This window comes from Vanacampus margaritifer, chromosome 10 (assembly GCF_051991255.1).
Source record: "Vanacampus margaritifer isolate UIUO_Vmar chromosome 10, RoL_Vmar_1.0, whole genome shotgun sequence".
NCBI lineage: Eukaryota > Metazoa > Chordata > Actinopteri > Syngnathiformes > Syngnathidae > Vanacampus > Vanacampus margaritifer.
This window is the reverse complement of record NC_135441.1, coordinates 15,189,327-15,215,562: the sequence shown is the minus strand read 5'-3', so window position 1 is coordinate 15,215,562 and position 26,236 is coordinate 15,189,327. Positions and strand designations below refer to the sequence as shown.

The window sequence follows — 26,236 nt, the reverse complement described above, 5'->3', positions numbered from 1 at the left end:
AACGTTTAAATACAAAAATATAAATACAGTATTGGTCAATTCATGGTGCAAAAATTTGTAGTGAATTTTGCTTCCCGTTAAAGAATAGCAAGTTGTGCAAAAAGTACTTATTTAACAGTTGGGCATTGAGAGTTGCATTTTTGATTTATATTGTAATTTTAATAATTATATTATATTATATTATATTATAGCTAATATTTTGTGAGTAGATATGATTGCAAGTCCTGATGTGTGTGGTCAATATACTCTGCTTTGGAGCAAAAGACTCACAATTGTATGTGGAGACATCATTATGTGTGTAGTTTGCTGTGTTGGTACAGAAAACACCTCATCATGTGTGCGGTTTGAAGATGTTGAAAATCATGATGTATGTCAAGCTTCATACACTGTTTCCATCATAAAATAATGACTTATGAATAATTGTCATTTTCTTTGTGAAGACATAATTTGGACACCTTTGTATTAGATCAGATCAAATGAGTTTACCTAATGCTATACATCTGAGTCTGCAGTAATTGCGTAAGTGTCTCACCACATTGTCTTTGCTCAGGACCTCCAGAATGTCGTTGAGCAACTCCAGACTTTTTCTCCTCTCATCATGAGGCCCGTCCATCATGGTGGCCAAAGCACTGCTCAGCTCTCGCAGCATCATTGGCAACAACACGTCTCGACATTCTGGGAGACAACACATCAATAACTGAAATGGTTCATCTATTAAGTTTAGACAAACATATGAAGTACAGAATAGGAAGGATCATTAAGACTTTTCAGAATGTTCTTTTCAGGATAAATAATGCTTCAAAATGCAGAAACTGACACCTTGTGCTCAACCTGAGGGCACAGATAGCAGCGAGACCAATGAGAAATGATGCCACCACTGTGAAAAAGAAATTGAACCCTCACCCGCAAATGTATAATGGAGTGATATCAATCAAATGTCTATTGCGGTTGCATGCATGTCTGCTGCTGTCAGACACACGCCCAACACATCAATCACGATAATGTTGCCGCCTTCCCCTTCGCTCTGATTAATCCAAATCTTGAGTTTGTTCATTTGTTACCTTGCCCTCCAACACACTTCATCATCACAATTAAATCCATTAAAAAAGTGAGGAAGCGTCTAATTACAGACCCCATTGACGCTTAAAAAAAAAATCATCAATATCGTTTGTCTGATATTTGCAAATGTGTGAGCCAAGACAGATTATCATGAATTGATTTTAAAATATTGAAGTTTTACACTCACTGTCCATTATTCAAGGCATAAAAGCATCATTTTTCAAGTTTAGGCTATGAGATGAAAAGCATGGGTTTGGAATTGGCAGGACATTTACTCTACTTACTTTAAAAGGACTTGAGCTAATTTTTCTTCTTACAATTTACACCAGCTGCTGAGCCACTCTACGCCCTGTGTATGCAAATGAACACAGTGTCTGGTTTGGAGATGGTCCAAAGAAATGCTGCCAAATCACTAATAAACAGCATTTGAAGCTTTATGGCAGTTAAGTTAGAAATGAGATGGAAGCAGATCAAGCCAATTAAAGGATTAACTTGAACATTGAACACCCTCGTTGTTTTAATCCGTTTTGTGAGGGGTCATAAATTAAACTTTATACAAATATCCCATGATACTGCTAGGGTCGGCTGTTAGCATGACGGCGATCCTTTTGGAAAAAGAAAAGCGTTATCTTCCTGTCTGAGTTCGATTATTGAAACAAAACACTTTTACTACACATTATTTCAAACATATGTTGCCACAAAATGTTCAGAGAATAGCAGTTTTTATGAGGCCAATGAAAGCCATACTTCTCCAGTAAGCTCTCCATAATTATGGCAATTTACGCTTTATGGACAATTATATATATGTTTCATGATATAATGATAAGAAAGGAAGTCTTATTAGTAATTCATTTTAATAAGTCCAGTAATAGAATTAAGCTCAAAATATGCAGTCAACAGGCGCAATGCCTTTACACAATGAAACCACCACAATTTCAGGTCACCATTTCCTCACAGGTCAATAATAAAGGGAAACAAAAATACCACTCCCCATATGCCAACAATAGTTGAAAACGCAACATTGTTTCATGAAAGTCATTCACAGAAAAATAAACATATTTTTCATTCATCTCTCAAAAATATCACTCTACTAATTACAGTGATATTACAATAAAAAATATGAATTTGTACAAAATCCTCAGCTGCCGTCGACATACTTAACATTAATTGATCTCATTCTTTTCATCCCAATCTCTGCTCTCTATAACATCGAGCCACCCACACAGACCCTTTCATCCTCTGCTTGTAGACGCAGGTATAGAAACTAGATACACACATTAAAAGCTCATCTGGGGCTAATGCTTGTTAGGTTCATTATTAACGGAGCTGAGGCTGCTTGCCTCCCAACCCTTGGGAGTAAAGAATGTGCGTCACAAGATGCCCTCAATGCCTTCTAGCAACAATCAAATCCAACATTAAGAAGAAGAGGAAGGAATGACTAAGTGAGAATTAAATACAGTCTAACAAATTGACTGTAAAATTTACAAGAAATAACTGGCAAAAAGTTGCCAACTAATTATTGTAAAATATCAGCACATCACTGTATTTTTTTTACAAGTATTTACTGTAGATAAATTATAGTTACTTATTGTATTTACATTAACAGCAATTCACTTCAATCGAGTTTACAACCGTTTCTTGTATTCTACGTAATTGAAGTTGCCAGTAAAATCCTGTAAATACACAAATACGGTATGTGGTTGTAAAATCCATCCATCCATTTTCTTTACCGCTTATTCCTCAAAAGGGTATAAAAAACCGAGAGAAGGAGTTTTAAGTAATATAACCATTTAGTTGCGCTTACACAGGATCTTACTGTATATACTGCCCTATACTACAACATGAGTCTGCCTAATTTTACTACCTACTTTTTATGCATTTGAAATGATGTGCAGGACAAACATAGTAACTATGTCACAATAATATTAAACATTTGAGTGAGTAGATTTTAGTTTAAAAAAAAAAAAGTACAAAATGAGTTCTTGCACTTTATTGTGGTTTCTTGTTCAGTAGTTTTGTGCCATCGTCGAATGGCATTTTTTTATGCATTTATTAGAACTCTTTGCACTGGTTAAAAAAATACATAACGTGGTTATTTTGTTGTTTGCTTCATACCTGTTGTGTTAGGATAATGAATCTTTTATACATTCTGTGAATAATGCATTATTAAAGATGAAATATATCAAGAGCATGTATTTAGGTCTTTAATCAGACTACCATGCTTGTTTTTGGAATGTGGGAGGAAGCCAGAGCACCTGCAAAAAATCCATGTAAACATGGGCAGAACTTGCAAACTGCACTCAGGATGGCACGAGAAATGAGTCCAACCCATAGATAAATATTTTTCCTTCATGCATTTTTTAACATGTCATTAAATTGCGTAATAATGCAGCTCACCCTTGACTGATTGCTAGCCAATGGCAATGAATTACATGTATCTAAAAAATTATTCCATGTTAATTGATCTGATCCAATGCCACAATGTACAACCAATTGGAGGTGTTATTCAAGAACAGGACTTAGCTATGAATCATTTTCAAAGATGGTGAACATTAGCTGACCAATAGCAACCAGAGTAGAATAATAAAAAAGAGCATGGATTATAATTTGATGGGATAAAAATGAAGGTAGTGATGCTGAAAGCGAGGCAGATTATTTGAGCGTGTCTACTCCATTCTTTCTAATCAATAAAAGTAGAGGGCAGAGTTAGATTATTATTAGGGAAGAGACCCCGCTACATAATATTAATCTGTCAAAAAAAGAGAAACAAATCATCTTTTTTTTTCATTTCTGATGGAGATAACAAAGTCTTGTGTGCCACTGCAGCACTGTTTGTGCAAGCGTGACAACTTCTGGTGGAGAGCAAGATGCTTCATTAATCAACTCACATGAGAATTTGGGAAATCCAGTCCTGTTCATCATTCAGCAAAATAAACTCAGGTTATATTTCCTAAATGAGAGAACCAGGTGAGGTGTGGGTTCAAGATGACAGGATTTGCTTGCAATTAGACGCCACAGAAGCTTTTTTTTTTTTGAGTCAGGAAGCTCACACAATCAAGACTGAAAGCATACATAAAATCTACACCAAAGTGTTAAAGTGCTGGAGGACATTTGCAAAAGTGCTCACGCTCTAGATATATTAATGCGCATCAGAAGTGTGTGAGGAACATCGTGTTTCTGAAAGGGTTTGACACTGCTGGTTTTGTTGCAACAGTCCATTTTAAGTGTTACTGGTGTTTCTTTTTGTGAGATCTGACTCAAACTAATGACTCTGTCAGTCAGCATACAAAAAGTTGAATCTGACAAGAGTTTTGAAAAGGAGCGTAGCAGTTCGTCCAATCACAAGTTGACAAGGAATTGTTCTTCCCATTACATTGCAGATGTTCCCAAGTATTAGATGACACAGTCCATCTTTGACAGAACTCTCCAATGTTTTCGAATTTGTGAGTCATTGATAATGTAGTGGTTCACAGAGCCTGCCTGCTGCTGGCGTGGCATTGATTCTTGCTCAATATGCTCGACACAATCTGATGCAAGGAAAAGAAAAAATATGGATAGATAATGGATGGATTTTTATGAAAGTTCCCTTCACAATGCAACAAGAGCAGTTTGCCTTAGGCTATTTTTACTTTTCACTGCAGGTTTAAGCATCTAATTCAGATTCAGGCTGTCTATATCTACATTAAAGGTACACATGGTTTAAAAATAATCCACTTATATTTACTGAGCACCTTACGAAACCTCCCTTAAACCCCACAAATTGATTAATTGAGTTTAACCGTTTTGATTTTTATAGGGGAATTCAACCGAAAAAAAATTATTGAAAATAATATGTTATATGTGACCTCAATAGTCTATACATGACATTCTGATCAATATTACATTTGTGGAATATGAGTTATGCAGCAAAATCCAGCCGTTTTTATCTAAGGGGGCGGCCATTTTGCCACTTGCTGTCATCTAAAAATGACATTAATGTTGCTCAGATCTCAGATAACAACACAATCACAGCTCAGCTTTAGAAAATAGGTGAGCTGTGATTAGTCGTTGCCTGAGCCCTGAGCAACTGTGATGTCATCTTCATTCGACAGCAAGTGGCAAAATGGCTGCCTTCTGATGAATACCGTATTTAGACTAGTGGTGCTGCATAGCAGTAATTATTGTCCCCAAAATTTGGAGGGTTGATTTCCCCCCTTTAAGGTCTTCAGCATCTTGCCTGACACAATCAAGGATGTTAATACAGTGTGTGCTGTTGCACACAAAATATCACTCTCTCTCATTGGCTTGCTGGAGCTGCACTGTGCCCCCCTATGGGTTTTTAGTAGGGTATGAACAGCATCTACACTGGTGAGCACCTTCAAGGTCACATTGTTCAAGCGGCCATTTTGAAGTGATTGCTCTTTCAAGTGGAGTGCCGCTCCAACTGACCCTATACTGTACACTGGCAACCCTCAAATCGTGCCTCTTCAAATAAAGCTTTATTATTGCGCCAACCCCCTCAGAATGACTTTCTACTGGCATCACCTTTATTCCACTTTTCCTTTTTGTTGGTCTTTATGTTGTCTTGTATATTTAGTAGTTTCTTTCACTCACCAACCACACGATAATTCACATTACAACTGCCAAAAATCTCTTAACATTTCACCCCTCTCAAGCAGTTGAACAGGGTAGCCACTAAAAACTTCCTCACAGAGACCTCAAAAAGTCAGAGTTGGCACCAAGATATCAGGTAAAAGGACAGTGAGCACGGGATCCCCCAGGGTTCTGTGCTCAGCCCTCTTCTATACACACATGACTGCATTTCCTTTCGGTATGGCGCTGCCATCATCAAGTTTGTTGATTACACAACAGTAACAGGCCTGATCCCCGGTGTTGAAGAGGCAGGAAAAGAGATGGCTCAGCTGCTGTCTTAGTGCCATGGAAAGAAACTTCTTCTTTTTTTTTTAATGCTGAAAAGACTACGGTAATCATTATCGACCCAAGACAGTGGAACTCAGACAAAAGTAAAAACCTTCAAACTCCTTGGTACTTCTCCATTAGTGATGACCTTACATGGACCCACGGAGGCATTAATTCTTAGTAAAGTGAGATAATTCCGAATACCCCCAAACATCTCAGCAAAAATTGAGAGCATCCAGCACAGGAAGGCTTTCCAAGCATGACATTAAACTGCAAAGCACCACTACATCACATTTATGATAGTCACGGCACAGAGATGGCACGGAGCACTATCAGAAGTTGAACAGACCACAAAACACACTTTTCACAGCTCTTCCATCTGGCAGATGCTACAGGGCCGTCACAGGCAGAAAAACAAGACAGCGTCTACCCGCAGGCTATCTCTTCAATCAAGGACATACAATCTAGAGCTGTCATCATTGAATGGCAATATGATACAAATGTGCAGTATAACATTATATATAACTATTAAATTGTTTTTATGTACATCGCCTCCCAGCCCCACTTATTTTTCATAGGATTATATATATATATATATATATATATATATATATATATATATATATATATATATATATATATATATATATATATATATATATATTCTTTTCTTTCAAGATTACAGGATTAGTTGCAACCACTGTGAGTCTACATTGCTTTCTCATTCTCCATAATTTTTTTTTTTTTGGGGGGGGGGGGGGGGGGACTCCACATTTGTTTCTACACCTTTTCTCTTGTTCCAACAACTTTATGTTCTCTGAACCATTTTCAGACAACACCTCTCCTGCGAAAAACAAACAAATAACAGTTATTTCTCTTTAAAGAACTGCTACAAATATTACGACAAGTGCCGTTGCTTCTTGGTGCATGTTGTGATGAATCGTTAGCCCAGAGTTGTCCATGTCTTGTTGGACATAACGTTTTGGAGACAAATACTTCACTTCACATATTTAACAGTTTTGGTCAAACTGTGTGGTTTGCTTCAACAATCAACAAAGAGTGCGATACAAATAAGGAGTCTGTTCCACCACCGATCTCTAAACAAGTCCTCCGAAGGAAGAAATTTCATATGATCACGTGATCTGACAAAAACGAGAAAGAAGAACCGGAAATGTTGCGGCGATATTTCCGGCTGCCTCCTTGTTCCTCAGTCAGGACACTTCTTTGATTGGATACATTCTGTTCCACATCACAACTCATACAGTGATGATTTGAGAGTAGAAGAATCGCCATCTTTATTTATTATGCACGTGTTGGATGGTTTTGAACATCCCCACAGTAGCGGGTGATCTTAACCACTTGGCCTTGGCTGCCTATATACGGTAGTCAGCCTACACAGAAAAACCTTACTCAACTATTAACAATGACATAAATCTAAGTGTCCTTTTCTTCATCTGCTGTGGATGTCATGTATTTGTTATGGCAACAGAGGTTGCAATGAAACACAAACAAGTAAGTAGATCTCTCAAGGAGCATGAGCATTTAGTGCAGACCCATCCCGCTGTATGCTGATGATTAAATGTCTTTCTCGTCAAAGTTTCCATCCGTCTCTGTCAGGGTGGGTGTTCCGCCCTAATATTTCATCTATCTGGCTTGGCTATCCACTCTCACTTTATTTAAGCAGCACCTACACTATAAACTTTTTGGTTTATCGTTTTGGATTTCTTCTTTTGTTTTGTCACCGTATAATCCAGTATGTGTGAACACAAAATGATTTAATGGCACTGTATGGTCACAGAATAAGCACAAAACTGGCTTGCAGTGTGTGAATAAATGTTCTTCAGAGATATGGGCATTTGTGGGATAGGATCTATATAGTATATGACTTTTTTCTTAATTAGAATTCAGATGTTGATATCTTACAGAGAGCAAATGCCAGACAGACAATTATTTTTAATGTTACTGGAAGAAGAAGAAATACTTTTAGCCTCGCAGACTATATAACCCAGTTTGTATGATTTATTACGGTCACGGACACATGGTTCAAGTGCATTTGAATCCGCTTTTGCTAGTCGAACTGTGTGGGCAGAAGTTGAGGCACAAAGGGGCTCTTACTTAATCACAGAAGTGTTTGGGGAATTACATAAATTCAAACTATCAGAGTGTGTCTGGAAGTAACTTGTGTATAAGCGAACACATTAGTTTGTATTTGCCTCGAGTGGAGCTGAGGGAGAGATGGCGGATTGATGCACTTACTGCAGCAGTGCACTGCAACAAGGATTGCATACAGAAAGCTGGCATTAGTCTCACGTCATCTGCCAGCCGAATGCTGTCTGGCAGAACGAGCAGCATTTACACTCGCATTTATTTTAGCCGGGGGGGCTGCTATGTGTCTCTCAACCATGTCAGCGCCTAATCCTCTCAGCCATTAACATCCTCATTTGACTGCGTACACCACAGCACATTCCCTCACCAGCAACTGCATAAGCTAATAAGATGCAAAACTAGAAGCACATCAAAACTCTGCTTTTACTTAAAAATGTTCAAAGTGGACTACATTGTCTGATGACCATGTATGAATAAATGTGACCGGATGTCTCATTTTGACTAGGACAGGGATGTTTTTGACCATAGTCCCAATAGTCCCGTCTCGGCATACCTTTTTTTTGCCATGTAATGTATATGTCAATCACACAGTTGTCATAGCGATTCATACGATTAATCAATTAAAAGGGAGTTCAACTGTTAAATTCCTTCCCAATTCACATCTAACTGGTAGCAGACATATTTTAACTACTTGCTGCTTCTGTGTCAAAGAATTAGAGAAGTTGGAGAAGAATTAGGGGAAATGTAGTTCTCTGCTGTGGTTCTACTTTTCGCCTGGCATGGTTCCTTTTTTTCTTTTTTTTTTTCTTAGAGCTCAGTATTGTTCATTCGATTTGACATGTCATCATTGTTCTCCTTTTTTATTTTTTATAAAAAAAAATTATATATATATATATATATATATATATATACAGTATATATATATACAGTATATATACATATATATATACATACAGTATATTTTTTTTTTCTTTTTTTTTTTTCGCCTGGCATGTTTCCAATGCGGAACTGGCGCAACGTAAACTACAGACCTAGCTTCTAATGGCTTCTGGAACCGAGCAAAAAAAAATGTATGAGAATGATTGAGTGCATTGCCTTGTTTAGTGCTGTTGCACTGTCAACCAAGATAGCATTCACCATTAGCTAAAGTAATAAAAGTCTATAAAAAGGATTTGGCACATGATACTCTGTGGTGTGCCTACAATTGAAACATCAAAACAGCAGGTCTGTGCCATTAATCTCAGCAACAGAAAAGTAAATCTTAAATAGTCACAGCCGTTTTAGCTAGTTAAAGAAGGAAATAAGACATCAGTCATCAAAAGAAATGCTCACTAGTGGGCAAGTATTATTTACAAGTTATGATTGTATGCTAGCTTTGGTGTGCCATTCCATGCAGTTTTAATCATGTAGCATTTTCTTTTCGATCGACACTTCACACATTCAACTTTTGACAATATAAATGATGGCTAAAATCATTACTCAAGACATCTACACTTTTTAGTATTTAGTACGAGTATTTTTTAAACTGTTTTCATTGCTTGAGCCTAAAAGGTAAGAGAATAGAGTCAAAAGGTTAGTGAATATGGCAGCTAGCTAACAAACCCACGGACAAACATGGACTGTTAGGGAAAGTTATTTTTTTATTTTTGAAATTTTATGTAAACATTATACTCTCACTGTTCTTAAAAATGGAAAGGTCATTTATGGTCAACGTCCGAGGTCATTCAAGTACTCATCTAGCTAATATAACACCAGCCAAGAGTTTCCCTCTTTTTGTGTTGAAACCTCTCTTCCTCAAACATAACAGTGTATTGCTCACTGTTATTGTATTTTTTTCCCCTCAATTGTGCAGGTGTACCTAATGTTGTGGCCAATAGTTGTACTATTCCAAACCAAGAGTTCTATCTGACGGGCCTATTAAAAATAAATAGGTGCATTTCCAAGAGTGCAGCTCAATTTTATATCCTATTATTGAGCTTATGCTGTAAGCACAGTCGCAATTATAAAAGGTGGCGCTCCAGACGGCGTCTCATTATTTCCCGCTATCTATTTGCTTGGAATTAATGACACCACTGATAAATACTGTATGTATTCCATTTTTCATGACAATGTCTTTAAGTTCCTCCTAATGTTTGATGACAATACCTTTATTAGTGGTAAGCCATTTATGATGCTGATTTATATTATCCCTTAAGCATTCCCAGAAATGTTGATAATTTAGCTGAAATACTTGTAGGGAAAGCAACATATTATCTTGTATATTAACATTGCAACCAAATAAATTTGCAATTTAATATTTCTTGTTATTTGTGTTTCTATTCTATCATGCCAATACACTACATTCTTACATACAATTTTGGGTTCGCCAAAGACGCACGGCTAGTAAAAATAAGATTCAACTTGATATATTGTATTCTTTTCCTCGACAGTTTCATTCCCAAACTGTAGAGAGAAAGAAGGACAACTTTATTGAAATTGGAACTAGCATGCTGTTAACCAGTAAAACAATAAAATAAAAATCTAAAATACGGCCAGTAAGTCATTTGCAGGCAAACACAATTTAATGGACACAATTTATATTCATAATTCTACGGCGGGTAATATTTTACTGGACGTTTTGTGGGCCTTGACAGAAGCCAAGTGTGACATCAACTTTATACAACACAAGCTATTTTAATCAAACGAGGGAAAGTTGTCAGTTACTTCACCATAAACAGCTACTTTGTTGATTTATATGCCTAGAACAACACAAGTATAGCAGTTTTACATCCATGTGCTTGACATGTGTACTCTGAGCTGCACAAAAGATGATGGCTATCGAATAAGCAAAATTGTCATAAATTAATTACAAATTGGTGCGTTAAAAGTTTGTGCAAATGAAACTGATGTCACTATGTCTTAGGGTTCATTTTAAACCACACGCGAAAGGCCTTTCTTCACATTCCACTTGGTGATTTGGTGATTTGCTTTGACATCCAAAGTTCTCTGATGTGGAAAAGCACACACAGAGTGTCATTAAATCTGGACTTTAATGTCAATAATGCAGATTGGAGGGACAAGAGAGTGCCCACTCTGTGCTGATTAAATCCAGACAATAACGAGGTAACAGCACATCACACATCCATATTCATTAAGCACTCACATGAATCTGTTCAGCATTCTCCACAAGAAATATAGAGACAGGGGTGTGAACATGTCAACAAGTGATGCAGGCAATGTAAGCAATTTGGATAATGAGATTGCTTCTGTTTATAAAAAGGAATGTAAGGAATTCCTCTTTGTAATGTATATGAGCAGTGCACCATTTCTCATTTTAAAGGATTTTTTTTGTTGTTTTTGTAACAATACAATGATACCAATAACAGTAGATTAGAATGAATAGTGATCAACTGCAGGCTTCAATTGCTGTAGCAATCTGGATTAGACCTGCTTTTAGAATAACAGTGGTAAACAAACTCTCAGATTTTTTCCTTTGAGGATTCCCTCCTCATTCTCATTATTGTTTTCTCCCCTTTTATCAGCCCCATTGGTCCATTTACAAATTATACTTTGTCTTTAAAAAATAAAAATAAAAATAAACTCAAAGAGGACCTTGCAAATGTGACTTTATTTCAAGACCAGACTCCTGTTGGACATGTATTATGCATGTGTAAATGCAGAGTGTGTCCGGAAATGTTTGTGTATGTCAGAAAGCAATTATTCAGCCTGCAGGTGAACCATGTGCATGGAAAACTAGTCAAATTTTGTTTTTGTTTTATGTTAAACACACCAGTGACGCATTCACTTGCCTCTCATTTGCTGCAAACCTGAGAGAACATGTTTGTTTTTTTGTTGTTTTTTTCAATCAACCGGTAAATAACACATTTCATGCATACTCACAGGCAATTCACTTCATTTGTTAGTGGATAAATACATTTCTGACACCGTTGCCTAAAAAGATTCTGTGGCTGGCCTAAAGGCTAATTTGCTAGTCCAATGACTGCAAATTGCCGTTTCTGTTTCACCTTGCTTGAGCCTCATGTTTTTTTTTTCTTCATGTGATCTACAGTTAAAATTCCAACCAATGCACATTTGCAATTTGACATTATTATTATTATTTATTTATTTTATACAGTCCTCACATTGAATTTTGGATTGTGTTAAGTGGTCATAATGCTGTGATTCAGTGCAGTCATACACCACTGAAAACCCCAAACAATATCTCTGTAAAGGCAGGATTCATAAAGTGGCTTTTGTATTGTTATCGTTTGATTGTGCAGGTGAAGCCCATGTTGCTGCTGGTGAGTTTTACTTTGCATAATAATTGAACTGTTACGGTGAGTATCGTACACAGACACTCAATCATGGAGCCTTTCCAATACGGTGTCAGTGGTTTGACATTTTTCCCTGGTGATGCAGCTTGGCAGGCCAGCTCAGACAGGCAGGTGGGGCTATGAAATATGTACCTGCAGTACAGTGATAGGACACCGAGGGCCATTAATGACTAAGAATATATTATTTAGCTCTGTATATTTCAGCCTCCCGGGTGATAGCAATCCCTGCATACAAGTTGTCTGATTATCATTCCAATGCTAAAATCCATTTCGATTACACCCTACGTCTGCCTTATTTGGCAATGCGTAAACAAATTAATGCATAACTAGTCATGCAAGCATGGAATGGGAAGAAGAGAGCAGAAGGGTGACAAAATGTTGCTGACCTATTGCACACAGATTTGGATAATCACTAAATGCTATATAAATTAGTTAGTAATTTGTTGGTCACTGTGAGTCTACAATTAGCTCTATACTGTCATTTTGTTAGCTCATTAATGACATTTCTTTAACTTAAAAACAGGGTTTTCTTGTTTTATTGTAGACGGTAGATGCCGTTTCTCAATTAATCAGCAGCGAGATCGTCTCTCCTCTAATGAACGCCTCATTTTTCAAAACCAGGTGGATGTAACTAGGTGGCTGTAATTAACTTTACTATAGCAAGGGTTCCAACTTCCACCAAGTGGTATAGTGCTGAGATATGCATAATAGTTGCATAAAAACAAATATTGTGACATCTTAGCAGCAGGTGCATCTTTCTTGTGTATTACTAATATGAGCCACAAAATAAACAATATAAAAGCGTACAGTAATAACATAATTGAATAGAATGTAATGAAAAAATAACCACCAGAAGGCCGTATAATACAGATTATTTTTATTTAATTTTTTTTAGAAAGGATACGGATTATGCCTGTGAGTATTGTTTGCCTAAATGTGTTGCTGCACAGTCTGTGTTCAAAAATGTTGTCACTCCAAGGGTTATAACTAAAGCAATCAATATCCATGCTAGTTGGGTTATCCCTTCTATAGATTTTTGCATCGTGTGTTAGCATTAAGCTAGTTGACGTTAATAAATTGTGTATATTATTTCAAATGTAACTGTGAAAAATAACATCTTCTGGCATGTAAAAAATGTGTCTTTTTTTTTAAAGTTATAGTGGAAAATAATCAAAATAACAGAGAAAAATGTAAAGGGCATCATGCAGAAACCGTGCTTTTTATTTTTCTCAGTAATTTCAGTCTTTATTTTGCCTGCATATATTTTTGGTCTAAATCTAAAGTGAAATTCATCTGTTCATGCTTTTTTGCATATTTGTGTACTAGTTAAAATAATACTAAAGGACATATTATTGAAAAAAATTATGAAATGTTCTGCTAGCCACTATGAAATTCAAATATTTGTTGTTTTAAGCATTAAGGGACCGAAAAAATAAGTGATTTTATTTAGTATATATATATATATATATATATATATATTTATTTATTTATTTTTTAATAATCGGCCAATTAGTTATCAAACTCTTTTTTTTTTTCGCCAAATAACGAAACTGGTATTGGCCTAAATATACATATGTATATTTAGGCCAATACCAGTTTCGTTATTTGGCAGGGAAAAAAAAGAAAAAAAAGGTCTGATAATTAATTGGCCGATTATTTAAAAAAAACAAAATATATATATATATATATATATCTCGGTTGGGTTCTGTTAAATTGTTCACCGTCTGCTGCCAGCTACCACCATATCTAAGGATTAATAACTTGACATTTTTTGCTTGCAACTTATAACAACAAAAATTCAGAGCAACGGCTCATATATCGTAGAACTCAAAGTGTTGTTGAAGAAACGTATACAAACACAGGAGCCCCCCCTTAAATAAACTTAGCCTACTTCAAATGAATGTGAGCCGACACTTCTTTTTAAACTGTTGTAAGTCATTTATAAGTTTTCACCAGCACTTTAGAAAGCATGCAAAAAGTCATCTCTATTCAACAACACATGAAAATGTATGGCTGTATTTCCTAAATAAATACTGTGGTTAGAAGCCATCAAAAAGTTTTGTATTTTGGAGCATATCTGTCATTTTGTCCCAGCATACAACTATGCTCACATCCATTAATCAGTCTTCTATCCCCTGCCTAGCTTCTACAAGCAGCTGTTGCCTCTTCCTCATTCTCCTACCATCCGTCTTTGTCATCCCCTCACTTATCCCTGCGCCTTGCTCTGTGTTTACCAATCATCATGTCACCACTGCTTTTGCTGCTCAAATTATTTGGACAAAGGTTATAGCTTTCCTATTTTTCAACCGCTTTTCCTGTTCGCTCTTGACTCACTAGGTCTTACCGTCTTCACCTCTGTCTAACCATCTCTTTTCAACATCTGAGGAGTTCATCTTCAAGTATTTGGTCAAAAGATGACTTCATTCCAGGACTAATTTCAGTTCATGTATTGCACAAACACAGCAGTTAGTGTGGCAAAATGGATCCATTTGGGTCGATGCCATGTCCTCACTTCCCTCACACTCTTTCATAATCCTGCTCTTCACCTTTCATCCGCACCTCCTCCCTCACTCGCACCTGCCCACCTCTCTGTTCTCCAGGTGACAGAGTGTGAGTGCGTTGACAGCTGGCCCAAGAGGACAGCCTGTTGTCTCCACCCCAGGGGAATCAATCATCCGAGTCGGGATCAATACAAAAGGGGCCGAAAACGCGACTGGCTGTACGGACTTGGCTGGCGGCTGACTGATGGGTGGAATCACAAGCCTGTGCACGCAGATAGGCATTCACAGCCGCACAGGATTACACACACACACACACAAGCCTATGCAAAGTGTCACATGTTAAACACCATCAGTACCACAAGTATGAGTTGACTGAGTCGCTCCTTTTAACCTAATTTAGCTTTGCAAAATAAGACTCTAAATTCTTACTGTCCTCTTCCGCTGCCAGGGCCTCATTACGTGCACACTCATCACGTCAGTATTAAAGCAGCACATTAGCTGTCACAATGTCTTCAGCAGACAAACCAACATTTATCAGCCCACTGGGTCCAAATTAGTCGGCTATAATGGGGCTGTACGAGGCAAGGGTGGCTGAACTCTGCTTGATCGCTCATGTGTTTTGCACTTTTAAAAAGGTACTTGAGCTGTCACGCCACATCCGGTGAATTATTCAAATGTGGAGGTAGCGCGGTGTGAAAAGTGTCACATAAATATATCAAACTAAAGTGCTTTGAAAACACTTCCTGTCTTGTTTGCCCTAAACGTTAACATATTTTCTCCTTTGGCACGACGACATTAATATGCACCGATTGCAACTGCTGAGACATGACTGATGTCCTCATTTTCTTCTTGCTATAGACCTTCTGACGTTCTCTGTCTGGGTGCAGAACGTGTCATATCAAAGGACAATGCCTAACTATAATACCAGTGACTATAAGTATTACCAAGACGACGCCACATATCATACTGTATTCTTTGTTGTAGCTGTGCTGTTTTAAGAATTTTTGCCAGCCATTAACAACAGTCAATAACAGACTGTTAACTTAGTTACTGAATTAGTTAACTCAGACAAACATATTTTGACTTTGCTTAGTATTTTGTATGTTAACCTATTACACATTGTATTGTGTTAGTTATTTTAGTGTTGTGTTGTGTAGTGTATGAACAGTACAATAGAACAAAACAAGACAATGTTAGAACACATCATTGTGCGTTGATGTAGGTCTGCACACGCAAAGAAGAAACAGACAACAAACTACATATGTTACTATAGATAGGGACTACAGATGGAAACTAGCATTGTGCTAAATTTGGTGCAGCCATCTTCTTAATATTATTGCACACTTTAAACTAAACTCAAACTAAAAAAAATACTTCATCAATTTATTTTTGTAAGTGCCACTCAAAATCTATGAGAATGGAATACCTTATTAAAAATGCATTATAAAGTTCAAAATTTGTCAGCGGAGGCCCCGGGCTAGTAGAGATCATCCACCAGTGCTCTAATGCAGACTGTTGACTTTCTGACTTGTACAATTTGAATATGAATAGAGATTTTCAAGTTAAATTCATCTTTTTAAAACCAGATTTGAGCCAGCAGCTCACTTAGCAGACATTCAATCACTAAAACGTTTTTTTTTTTTTCTTTTCCTGCATACACTTTACTACACTTTACAATTTAATGTAAAAGTAGCATTATTCAATATTTATTTTCTGGGGGGTTTTGGTAAAAGAGAAAAAAAAAACATGAAAAAAATAATAGATAAATATATTTTATTATGAAAAATATTATTTTGGTTAAATAGCCTTTTTATATTCTGGTGTAGTGATCATTGCAGATGCATAAATAGGATTCAGTATTTACCAATGTTGTTGTTTAAGGGCAGATATGGCAACGGCTTTCCACAGTGATTCCTAACTAGTGTGCCGGAGAACATTAGTGTGCATTGAGAACCCACGGGAAATCATCAAAATCCATCTACCGGTAATTGGTCTGAAAATTATTAAACAATGTATCTTTGTTCATCGATCTATTCCAGCAACTTAAAGTGACAAACAGAACAAATAGACCTTCTATTGTAAGGCAGAAAGGATATAATTGCTATTTGAATCCACTTTTTGTGACGTTTTTATCTGGTGGTGTGCTGAGAGATTTTTTAGAACTTAAAATATGTGCCATGGCTCAATAAAGGTGGGAAATCACTGTGTGGTCTACTAGATAGATTCAACATTTGGCAATACATCTTTCCAGAATGCTTTAGTGGATTGTGGTGGAAGAAAAAGAACATTGCCTAACAGTATTAGCATTAAGCACTGAGCTGTATAAAGATAAAACCTTTAGTGCAAAAAACTCCCTGACTGGTCGTAAACAGAAGCGTGAACAGCTGTCTGCCTGATCCTGTTGCTGGGCACAAATTATTCACGACACATATAACGGGCTGTTCAATAGAATATAAACATTAAGTTAGAATCACCGAATGCTCAGGAGGATTTGCCAATGGTCTGCTAGTGTGCTTAGGTACATTTTTTAAAAAAAAATTTTACATGATCAGGCAGAGTGCTGTCTTCAAGTGGAATCCAAGAAACATGCAAACCTGGTCGCTGGAAAAGTTGACTGCCAACAATTTCAGTCAAAGAGGCCACTTTCTGTTTCTGGAGTTTCTCAGGTGGAATGCAGGAATAAAAATCGTGCAGCAACTGACTGTAGGAAGGAAAGGAGAAGAAAAAAAATCACTTTAATCGTGCTTTAGAGGAAGACTGCAGACAAAACATGAGCTGGTATGACCCTTACCCTTTCATATCATAAAAAATTTAACAAGCTTATTTCAATATAGAGAATCATTTGCTGAAATTTGAAGATCAGTTGAAAATTGGGAGCCCTCCTGATCTGACCTACTCTACCACTTGCAAAGTTTGAATTTGAAGTTATCACAAGTTTAGAGAAAATTGGTCCAGAAATGTGCTGTTCTCAAGAAACAGCCATTCATCCATTCTCACTCACAATCACACCAAATGGAAAATCACGCTTCAATTAACCTTACGGGAAGTCCAAACATCCGAGATTCAAACCCTCAACCTCAAAGTGTGCTAATCACTAGGGCACCATGATTCCTATTTCAAGAAACAAATGCAGCTAAAGTAAGTTATGATTTTATTTTTATTTATTTTTTTAAAGAAAAATATTGAAGATAAATGATGACAAGCCTCGCGCCAGCAGTAGTTGAATCTAATTTATTTTGTGGGAAAGCACCAATGTAATCAAAACAGTTTATGTTGTATTTCTTATTTGTAGATTTTCATCAACACATTTGCCAACACAGGTTTGTCTTGGTGCCATTAACATCTTGCAGAGTTGCAAGGATGATAATGGAAAACCATCATATCTCAGTCAGATATTAGCATACATTTAAAAACATGAATTCTCAAGCTTAAGGTGCGGCACAGGCATGAGCTGGGCTGTTTACGCCCCCCATGAAAACAAATGAGCTCCAACTTTAATGAGGACGACATTTTAAGTCATGCGCCTCCCGGATTCAATCTTAAAGCAATTAAATGGGGCGCTCACAAGCCCTTAAGGAACACTGCGGACCTGAACGTCAGTGTGTCGAAACGTCTTACAAAACAAGCATACCAGTACTTCACGTTTACTTAATTCAGGAAACGTCAGCAGAGCAGACATATAAATAATCTGTTTGCATTGTGTAATAAGTGTGCTAATACTAAAGTACAAGGGCTATATAGTTCAGTATATAAAATAGGCCAATGGTTCTTAACTTGGGTTCAATCGAACCCTAGGGGATCGGTGAGTCAGTCTCAGGGGTTCGGCAGAGGGTCAAAACTCTTGGCCATCATTGGCCGCAGGTGATCACGCTAAATTGCTGTGCTGCTGGGAATTGGATCCACTTAGTAGTCGACTTGTGGCTGTTGTGATGGTACATTTTGTGATTTCTTTTTTATTGCGAACCTTCACAGTATGTCAAGCAAAAAAAAAAAAAAAGTGGTCAAACGAATATGTGCAATATGAATTCATATTTATAACGGAACGTATGATGTTCCACAGGGTTCAATTTTGCGGCCTCTGCTGTTTTCATTCTATCTGCTGCATCTTAAGAAAACAGCAATGGTTGTTTTAAAGTGCTCTGTAAATATAGAGTTGAGTTTAGTGATGGGATTCAGCGTCCTAACTGCATGACGTGCAATGCCATGTTGAGCAATTCTAGTCCAGCACAACTAGCTGTCTAGCAAAACTAAAGAAGCCCTTTCATAAGATGCATGGAGACGGGGAATACAATAAAACAACGCTTTCTGAATGCACGGTGAAGAGAGCCAGACTCTCCCTGCTCATTTCGTTGACCAGTAAACCCTATACCTGTCTTGATTTTTTTTTAATTAAAAAATGATATTTTATTTTCAATAAAGAAGTGTTTAGTGAATGCACATAGGAAACTGGTGGGGTTCAGTAACTCCAACAAGGTTAAGAACCACTGCAATAGACTATGATCACAGTTTTTGGATTTTTTTTTGTATAGTACTTGAAACTAATACTGACGAACTGCAATAATGTAACACATAAAGAATAGTCCGCACAAGATATATGGAACTTCAGATATGCATAACAAAGACCTTCTGGGGCACACACAAGGGCTCACTATAGATTTATCAGGCCAGCTAATCATCTGAGATTAAACTAATTAAAACTGCAGAATGTCACTCTGTGCTCTATGGATAAGCAAAGGGCAACGAGTGCATACAAAGTGCACGCATCACTCTGTGGATCACACCAGACAAGCTGACAGGACTATGGGGGTGTAAAGTGTGAGTATATATAAGAGATGAGACAAAGCTTTAAGGTACGCTTCATTGGAATTCATACTGCTTGCTTAGGAAAATGCCCGAGGCGATGTTGACCCGGGATACTTGGGTAGTTTCTCGCAAGTTTACCTGGCTCCATTGTGTACCAAACTATCGTTGCACAGCAAAAAATAAATAAAATGAAATAAAACACTTAATAAGAATGAATGTGGGGGGGGGGGGGGGTGATACGTTACTTGTGACATTGATCTTAACTTGCTGTGTTTGTGTGTGCTAACACACCATTGGACACTGTGTTGACATGAAACACACTCAGGAGTGCTGAACTGGCAGGTGTGCGAATACACAAGCAATATTTGCACAAAACCTCACCAACAGATGAGAGGAGGCATTATGGTGATGAGGATGTTGTGATTGAAAGTGGAAGGACAATAATATGCCACTTTAATGTCATATTTATGTGAAATAAGGTCAAACCAAGACAATGGATTCATGTTTGCCCCTTGGGCTTCTAGAGCAGCTTCTCAATGTGTGATGTGCGCACTAATGCTGGTTTGCAAGCAACCCATAGTGATGCTGATGAAATATGACTAATTTTAAATGAATCATATCCATCATTTTCTTTATCAGCTGACCATACTCAAATCAGAAATGATCGCAATGTACTTACTTGCATGTACCGATATGTTTTTCTTCAGGGCCGATACTGATTATAATTAATCAAGGAGGCCAATGACCAATATTTGGAGCTGATTTTCATTTTTACTAGAACGGAAAATATTAGTGTAAAAAAAATAAATAAAAAAATACAAAGTCCAACTTGGTTCATAAAAAAAAACTAAAAAAAACATGAGATTTACAAAATATAGGTTCTAAGCTCCCAGGGTCATTAGCATGTCTTAAAAAATTGCTTCCTATTGTTTTCAAAAGTATTTTAAATTTCAAAATATCTTTAGAATATTTAACATTTTTATTTGTCTTAGTTTAAAATAAAATTTAAAAAAAATTGCAAAATGCAATAGTTCCCTGAAGTTAACACAGTTTTAAATTAATCTATTATTGGCCATATGATTCTTCACATTATCAATCTTGGACTTCACTCTGCAGATCCGTTCAGGAAAGGAGGGACTTGCTGTACAATACTTCGAGCTGATTGGACAATGCGGCATCTTTGTACGTTTGTTTTGACCAATCAAGGCAACGGATGAAAATGTCTTCGGTCTCGTCTTAGGGGGAGAAGAATATAATTCTGCGAGAACAGAATTAATTGCAGCGTCCATGTTTGGTTGGTTTGTTTCCCTCCTGCCATCGGCGCTTCTTGGTTTCGTTCCGCCCTAAACAACGCCTGATTGGTCCGACCAAAGAAAGGTCGGTTGTAAACGTATCAGCGGGAGCAGTACAAGATGTATTCTCCAAAGTTTGTGAACTCACAAATACCACGAGAATTCAGCTTGAGGGCAAGGTTACGAATCCGATGGCGATATTCGTTAAAATGCTGAATATCGGGGCTGATAATTGGTCTATCCTTAAACAGGACCAATGAACGTCATTTCAGCACACATGCTAGCCACTTGCCTCTGCGCACACATATTTATGATAGTTTCAATTAAATGTAATGATGAGATTGACTCAACATTTGCACTTGCAGTAGTGAATACACAGCCATTTGTTTTACGATAGTATGCCAAACATTATCTACGACAAGGCGAATGAGTGGCAGAAGGCTTTTTGTTACTGTAGGTAAAAAATAAAAAAAAAGACATAGTGGAGAGTGCAAACAGACGCTTTAGAGCCAATCATTGGTATCGGCACAAACAGCACTTTGCCTCACATTAATATGTGCTTTCAATGCTTTCCTGCAATGATCTTGAAGAGGAAAGTGTCATTTGGGCCGAAGGCCAAGGCAACGGAAAGTGGGGTTAAGAGAAGATGCTTGTATGGTTTCAGTGTGATGCTTTTGCTGGAATTGTCAATTTGGTGGTAAAATGGAGGAGCTGCAGAGTGCTAAAGCGCATGTCCTTGTGTATATGTCATCTTAATGAGATTTTTATCACCTGATGAAAAAGCAGAAGATCCCTTAGGGGAAAAAGGTGTCTTGGACAGAAGGACGGGTTTGCTGGGCAGGCGGGACAAAAGATCCCATATATTGTCTCTTTCTCACTGAGTGGGAGTCAAGATAAGACTTGAAGTCTGTGTGCGTGTTGTGACAGTGAGCTTACCTTAGCAATTTGGCATCAAATACTTTCTCAACGTCATGGAGGACTGCTGGCAGGTACTTCAGGGCTGCAACCTGAGCATACACAAAAGAGTTCCATTTTTAAGATGATGGGGGTGTTTTTCTGTACTTTTTCATCTTTGGATTTTTTTTATTTTGGTGAGGTGTGGTGAGACCTGCAAGGATTTACAATAAAAAAAAAGAAATACCACCATATAAAAACTACACTCAGTGCACTGTTAAAAATGGAATTTTGGAATTCTGTACTAGCTATCAACATTTACAAACTTATAAGACAGTACATATGTTCTCTGTGTGAAGTTAAAAAAAAAAAAAGTAAGCCTGTGCTGCCCAAAAATACTACTTTTGTTGTCAATGTAAGCATTAGCTTTTAGTATATCAACTACATTGCAAAGTGCTTTGAGGACCATATGGTGTTGAACGTGCTACATAAGGTCAGTCTATTTACCATTTATATTGTTATTGGAAATAAAGCAATCTTCTACTTTTGTTGAATGCAGCAATAGAGTTACAAACATGCACAGTTTGTAGAAAATGATTAAAGCATAGTAAAAAGCAAACAAACAGCACAGAAGACCCAATCTCAGGAGTGAAAGGAATAAGCGGGGAGAAAACCAGGTATGATGATGATGATGATGATGATGAGTTAGCGGGTGGTGAAAAGTGCAAGCAATTACCCGCAGCAGCAAAGTGGTGGTGTAGTCTGTCCTCATCAGGTTGTTGATCGACTCAAAAAGCTTCCTCAGAGACTCTTCAAACTCTGCCTGCTCATTGCCCACGTAGAGTCTGTGGAGGAAATGTGATCACAATGTAAATGCTCAAAGTACTGTAGACTCTTTTGACTTTTTACTAACTACTTGTCCACAGCTATGTACAATTTAGTCATCAATTAATTTTTACCGGTGTTTCTTTGGAACTTGGACGCACCGCCTGACACTTTTTGGCCCTTTTATTGTAAGAGCTACGAGGCGATTAAATTAACAAACGATAAAATCTTCCGAATTCTGACATGCATCTCTGCCCTTTTCCTTCCGCTGCCCATCTGCATCTCTTTGTGATTCAGTGGAGCTCTGAGGCCGTTAATTACAATAAAAAATTATGAGTGCCGGAGGGACGGATTAACATGTGGCACACGGCAAATTCCACATGTAGGGGAGGGATTAGGCGGTAACACAGCAGTATTATCACTTGGCTCTATACAGACGTCTATTCTGATCACTGAAACTAAAACGCTATCACACAAAATGTTTTATATTTAAATAAATATTTAAATATTTTAAGAACTATATATATATATATATATATATATATATATATATATATATTTATTTTATTTTATTATTTTTTTTTTTTTTACACCAGTTCGATTCATTTTTAATTAAAAAAAAATATTAATAAATAAATGTTTTGTTTTGTTCTGTGTCCCTCTTTTCTCTGTCCATCACCTCTCAAATCTTGGTCTGTCCAACTGTATTTCCAATAAATATTCATTTCAATACAAAATGCAACCGAGGGAGTATATCAGACTATCCTGTTGCACAGCAACTGCTCTAGCCTGATAAGGCCTACAGATCCCCTATGCTGCACAACTAAGGCGCAGAATAGGAGAATTGAATGAATAGCATTCATATACAGCAAAAAACTTGATATTTTTAAACTTCATGGTTGGAATTTCGGTGTCTTGCCCAATGGCATCTCGGCAGTGGTCAAGAACAAGACTTAGGCTCTCTCCAACTAGTTGCAATTTACTGTATATATGATTTATACATATTTACATACCACAAGATGGTGGCAAAGCCCTTTTTTGTATGTCATGCCCCGACTAAATAAAGCTCCTTTCAATAAAGTTCCTTGGCCTTAATCTGTTTTATTGACGTTAGGAAATGACGTCTATTTGCTTCATTATGCTGTCTGTGCGTCATTGTTTAGTCGGGTGTCTATCACATTATTATTGTGTCTACTCACACATGTAAACAGGTTATTCCGAATCTTTCAGAAACCAGAACTTTGACATTTCCCAAAAAAGGCACACATTCCTTCCAAAACTGAATCCAAACTATAAAGTGTCTGTAGCAACAATGGATCCTTTTGGGCACTGCCCTCTTTGTCCCTAATAAATAAAACACCTGAGAATGTATGAGTCAGTGTGACCTCAGGCTATTGCTTTCCACGGATACAAACATACACGCAGTGAAAGCCAATACCCTGCCAAAACAAGTTGTTAGTGACAGATGGATAGGCGGGAAGTATGATGAAGAGTGGACACTAAACACATTGGATAGGGTAACTGAACAAAAAGTCAGAAGGAGAAGAAGTGTGAGGGAAGGGGCAACAAAACAACACAAAACTATGAGTTATGACCATATCAGTTCAAGATGACTGAACTGACGTGTTAAGAGGGAAACTTGTTTGCGAGAAGGCAAGATAGAAGATGGAGGACATGAAGGAGAAACATTGCGGGGGCACAGAGAAAGGAAAAAGGAACAAAAAGAACAAGACCCAGCAAAACAATGAAAGCCGCGGGTCATGGAGGACAGCGGTGATAACAAAAAAAAAGAAAAAGAAAAGTTTTGACGCAGAGGGAACTGCGCCTTATCGACTCAAGGTGGTCGGTGAGCGACAGATAGGAGCAGAGAGCGTCATTTATCAGGTCATAGATGCCGTGGGGAGGCGGGATTTTGGAATTGGGAAGCCAAGTGCAAAGATATCGACAAACGCTTGTCCAAATGTAACTCTGGCTAGGAAAGCTGTTTGTACATTAAACTCGCCCTGCCCACTGAAGAGGAATATAATTATTTGTCCTCTTTGCGTGTTCCAAAACTTGAAGACAGATTTAATGTAAGAAAAAAACACCTTTGAAAAAATGATTTTAATCTAACAGAGATCTCTGGACATCGTAACAGACTCCAATTCATCACTTAACAGGTGGAATTCAGAGCGCCGAATGTGACTCTTCCGCGTGTAAAATGGCTTCTTATAGTTAAAACCGAACGCCTCTCTTTCATTTGTAGACAAAACATACTCTCTGGGTACTTTTCCATGAGCGATGGCGAAAACAGAGTCAGGGGTGCGTGTTCGAAACAGATTCTGTTCTCAAGGACCAAATGTGTTTTCCCACAGAGAAGGAACTTCTAGACCAAATAATATGTCCCAGCTTAAGGTCAAATTATACAGAGTTCAACACTACTTGCTTTACACGTCTATAAAACCTTTCAACATGGTTAATATAAAGAATTAAGATGTTAATAATGTATAACAATGGTTAATATATGAAAATAAAGAATTTAAATGTTAATAATATCTAACACCACTCATACTAGTTCCATCATTGCACACTGAGTCCTCTTTCAGTTCTTGTTTGCTTCTTGGAGTTTCTCCCTTCAGTCTACTCTTGAGAAGGTAAAATGACTTGACCAGTTTAAGACCTTCCACTATAGCTCCCCAGGCAAAGTCCTTTGTCAGGTTAGGCCACCAAACATTAAATGTTATTCCCTTGAATTTAATAATATCCATTCCACTACTTTTGCTTGCTTAAAAAATGTGTGACTTCAAACAAAAGGTGCTCTGTCCTGAGTTGCTTGAGACATCTAAATGCAAATATCACATCATCTTTTGTTATGAACCCCAGATGTATTCAGCATACAATAAAACAAAGGAATTGACCTTTCTGTTGCAATACTTTTGAAGGGCACTGTATATCGCAGTCAAATCTAGATTTTATAGAACCTGAATAAAATGTACTGATCTTGATATTGATTACATAACCTAGAGTTACTTATCCTGGCACATTGCATCCGTGCACTCTAAATTCTGACCCTCGTTATTGCCCTCAATGCACATTAACGCCAATGACACTGTAAGCAACACCCTTGGCTTACTTGTCAAAGTTGATTAGAGTGATGCAGGCTTACTGGCATCAGGGTGGCACGCTCAAATAATTTACAACTCATTATGGTGATCAGTGCGTAAAAAGCCACACACGCACTCACTGGGAGTAGAGCATGCGTGAGCGAACAATGAACTTGAAGATGTACTCCAGAGCTTTGAGAGTTCGCAGTATGGCCTCACAGTGCTCCCCCCGACTAGAAACGTCCAGGTACCTCTTCAGCACTGACATCAACTTCCTATGACACAGACAAGAGACACAAAAAAACACAAATGATGGCCAACAAAGTTCAGCATTTCTTCCACAACTCCATTTGAACTTTAATAGAGCAGGAAAGAAGTGTAAAAGTGAAGGAGAGACTAGTCGAGGGGAAAATAGTTTTCACACCTGAGCTGATTCCCTTTCACATAGTTCACAGCATTTG

The 26,236-nt window shown here is 37.5% G+C and overlaps 1 protein-coding gene across 2 annotated transcripts in view; it reads right to left on the bottom strand.

Annotated features, from left to right (window-relative positions):
* The window catches only part of dock2 (dedicator of cytokinesis 2), a 139,391-nt gene that overhangs the window by 58,762 nt on the left and 54,393 nt on the right, over positions 1 to 26,236 (bottom strand). For both annotated transcript variants that reach the window (XM_077578871.1, XM_077578872.1), the window contains 5 exons: positions 25,916 to 26,050; positions 22,604 to 22,712; positions 21,910 to 21,980; positions 17,473 to 17,579; positions 533 to 675 (listed from right to left, as the gene is read on the bottom strand). In XM_077578871.1, the coding sequence (XP_077434997.1) occupies positions 533 to 675; positions 17,473 to 17,579; positions 21,910 to 21,980; positions 22,604 to 22,712; positions 25,916 to 26,050 (565 nt within the window). The remainder of the gene's footprint in view (positions 1 to 532; positions 676 to 17,472; positions 17,580 to 21,909; positions 21,981 to 22,603; positions 22,713 to 25,915; positions 26,051 to 26,236) is intronic.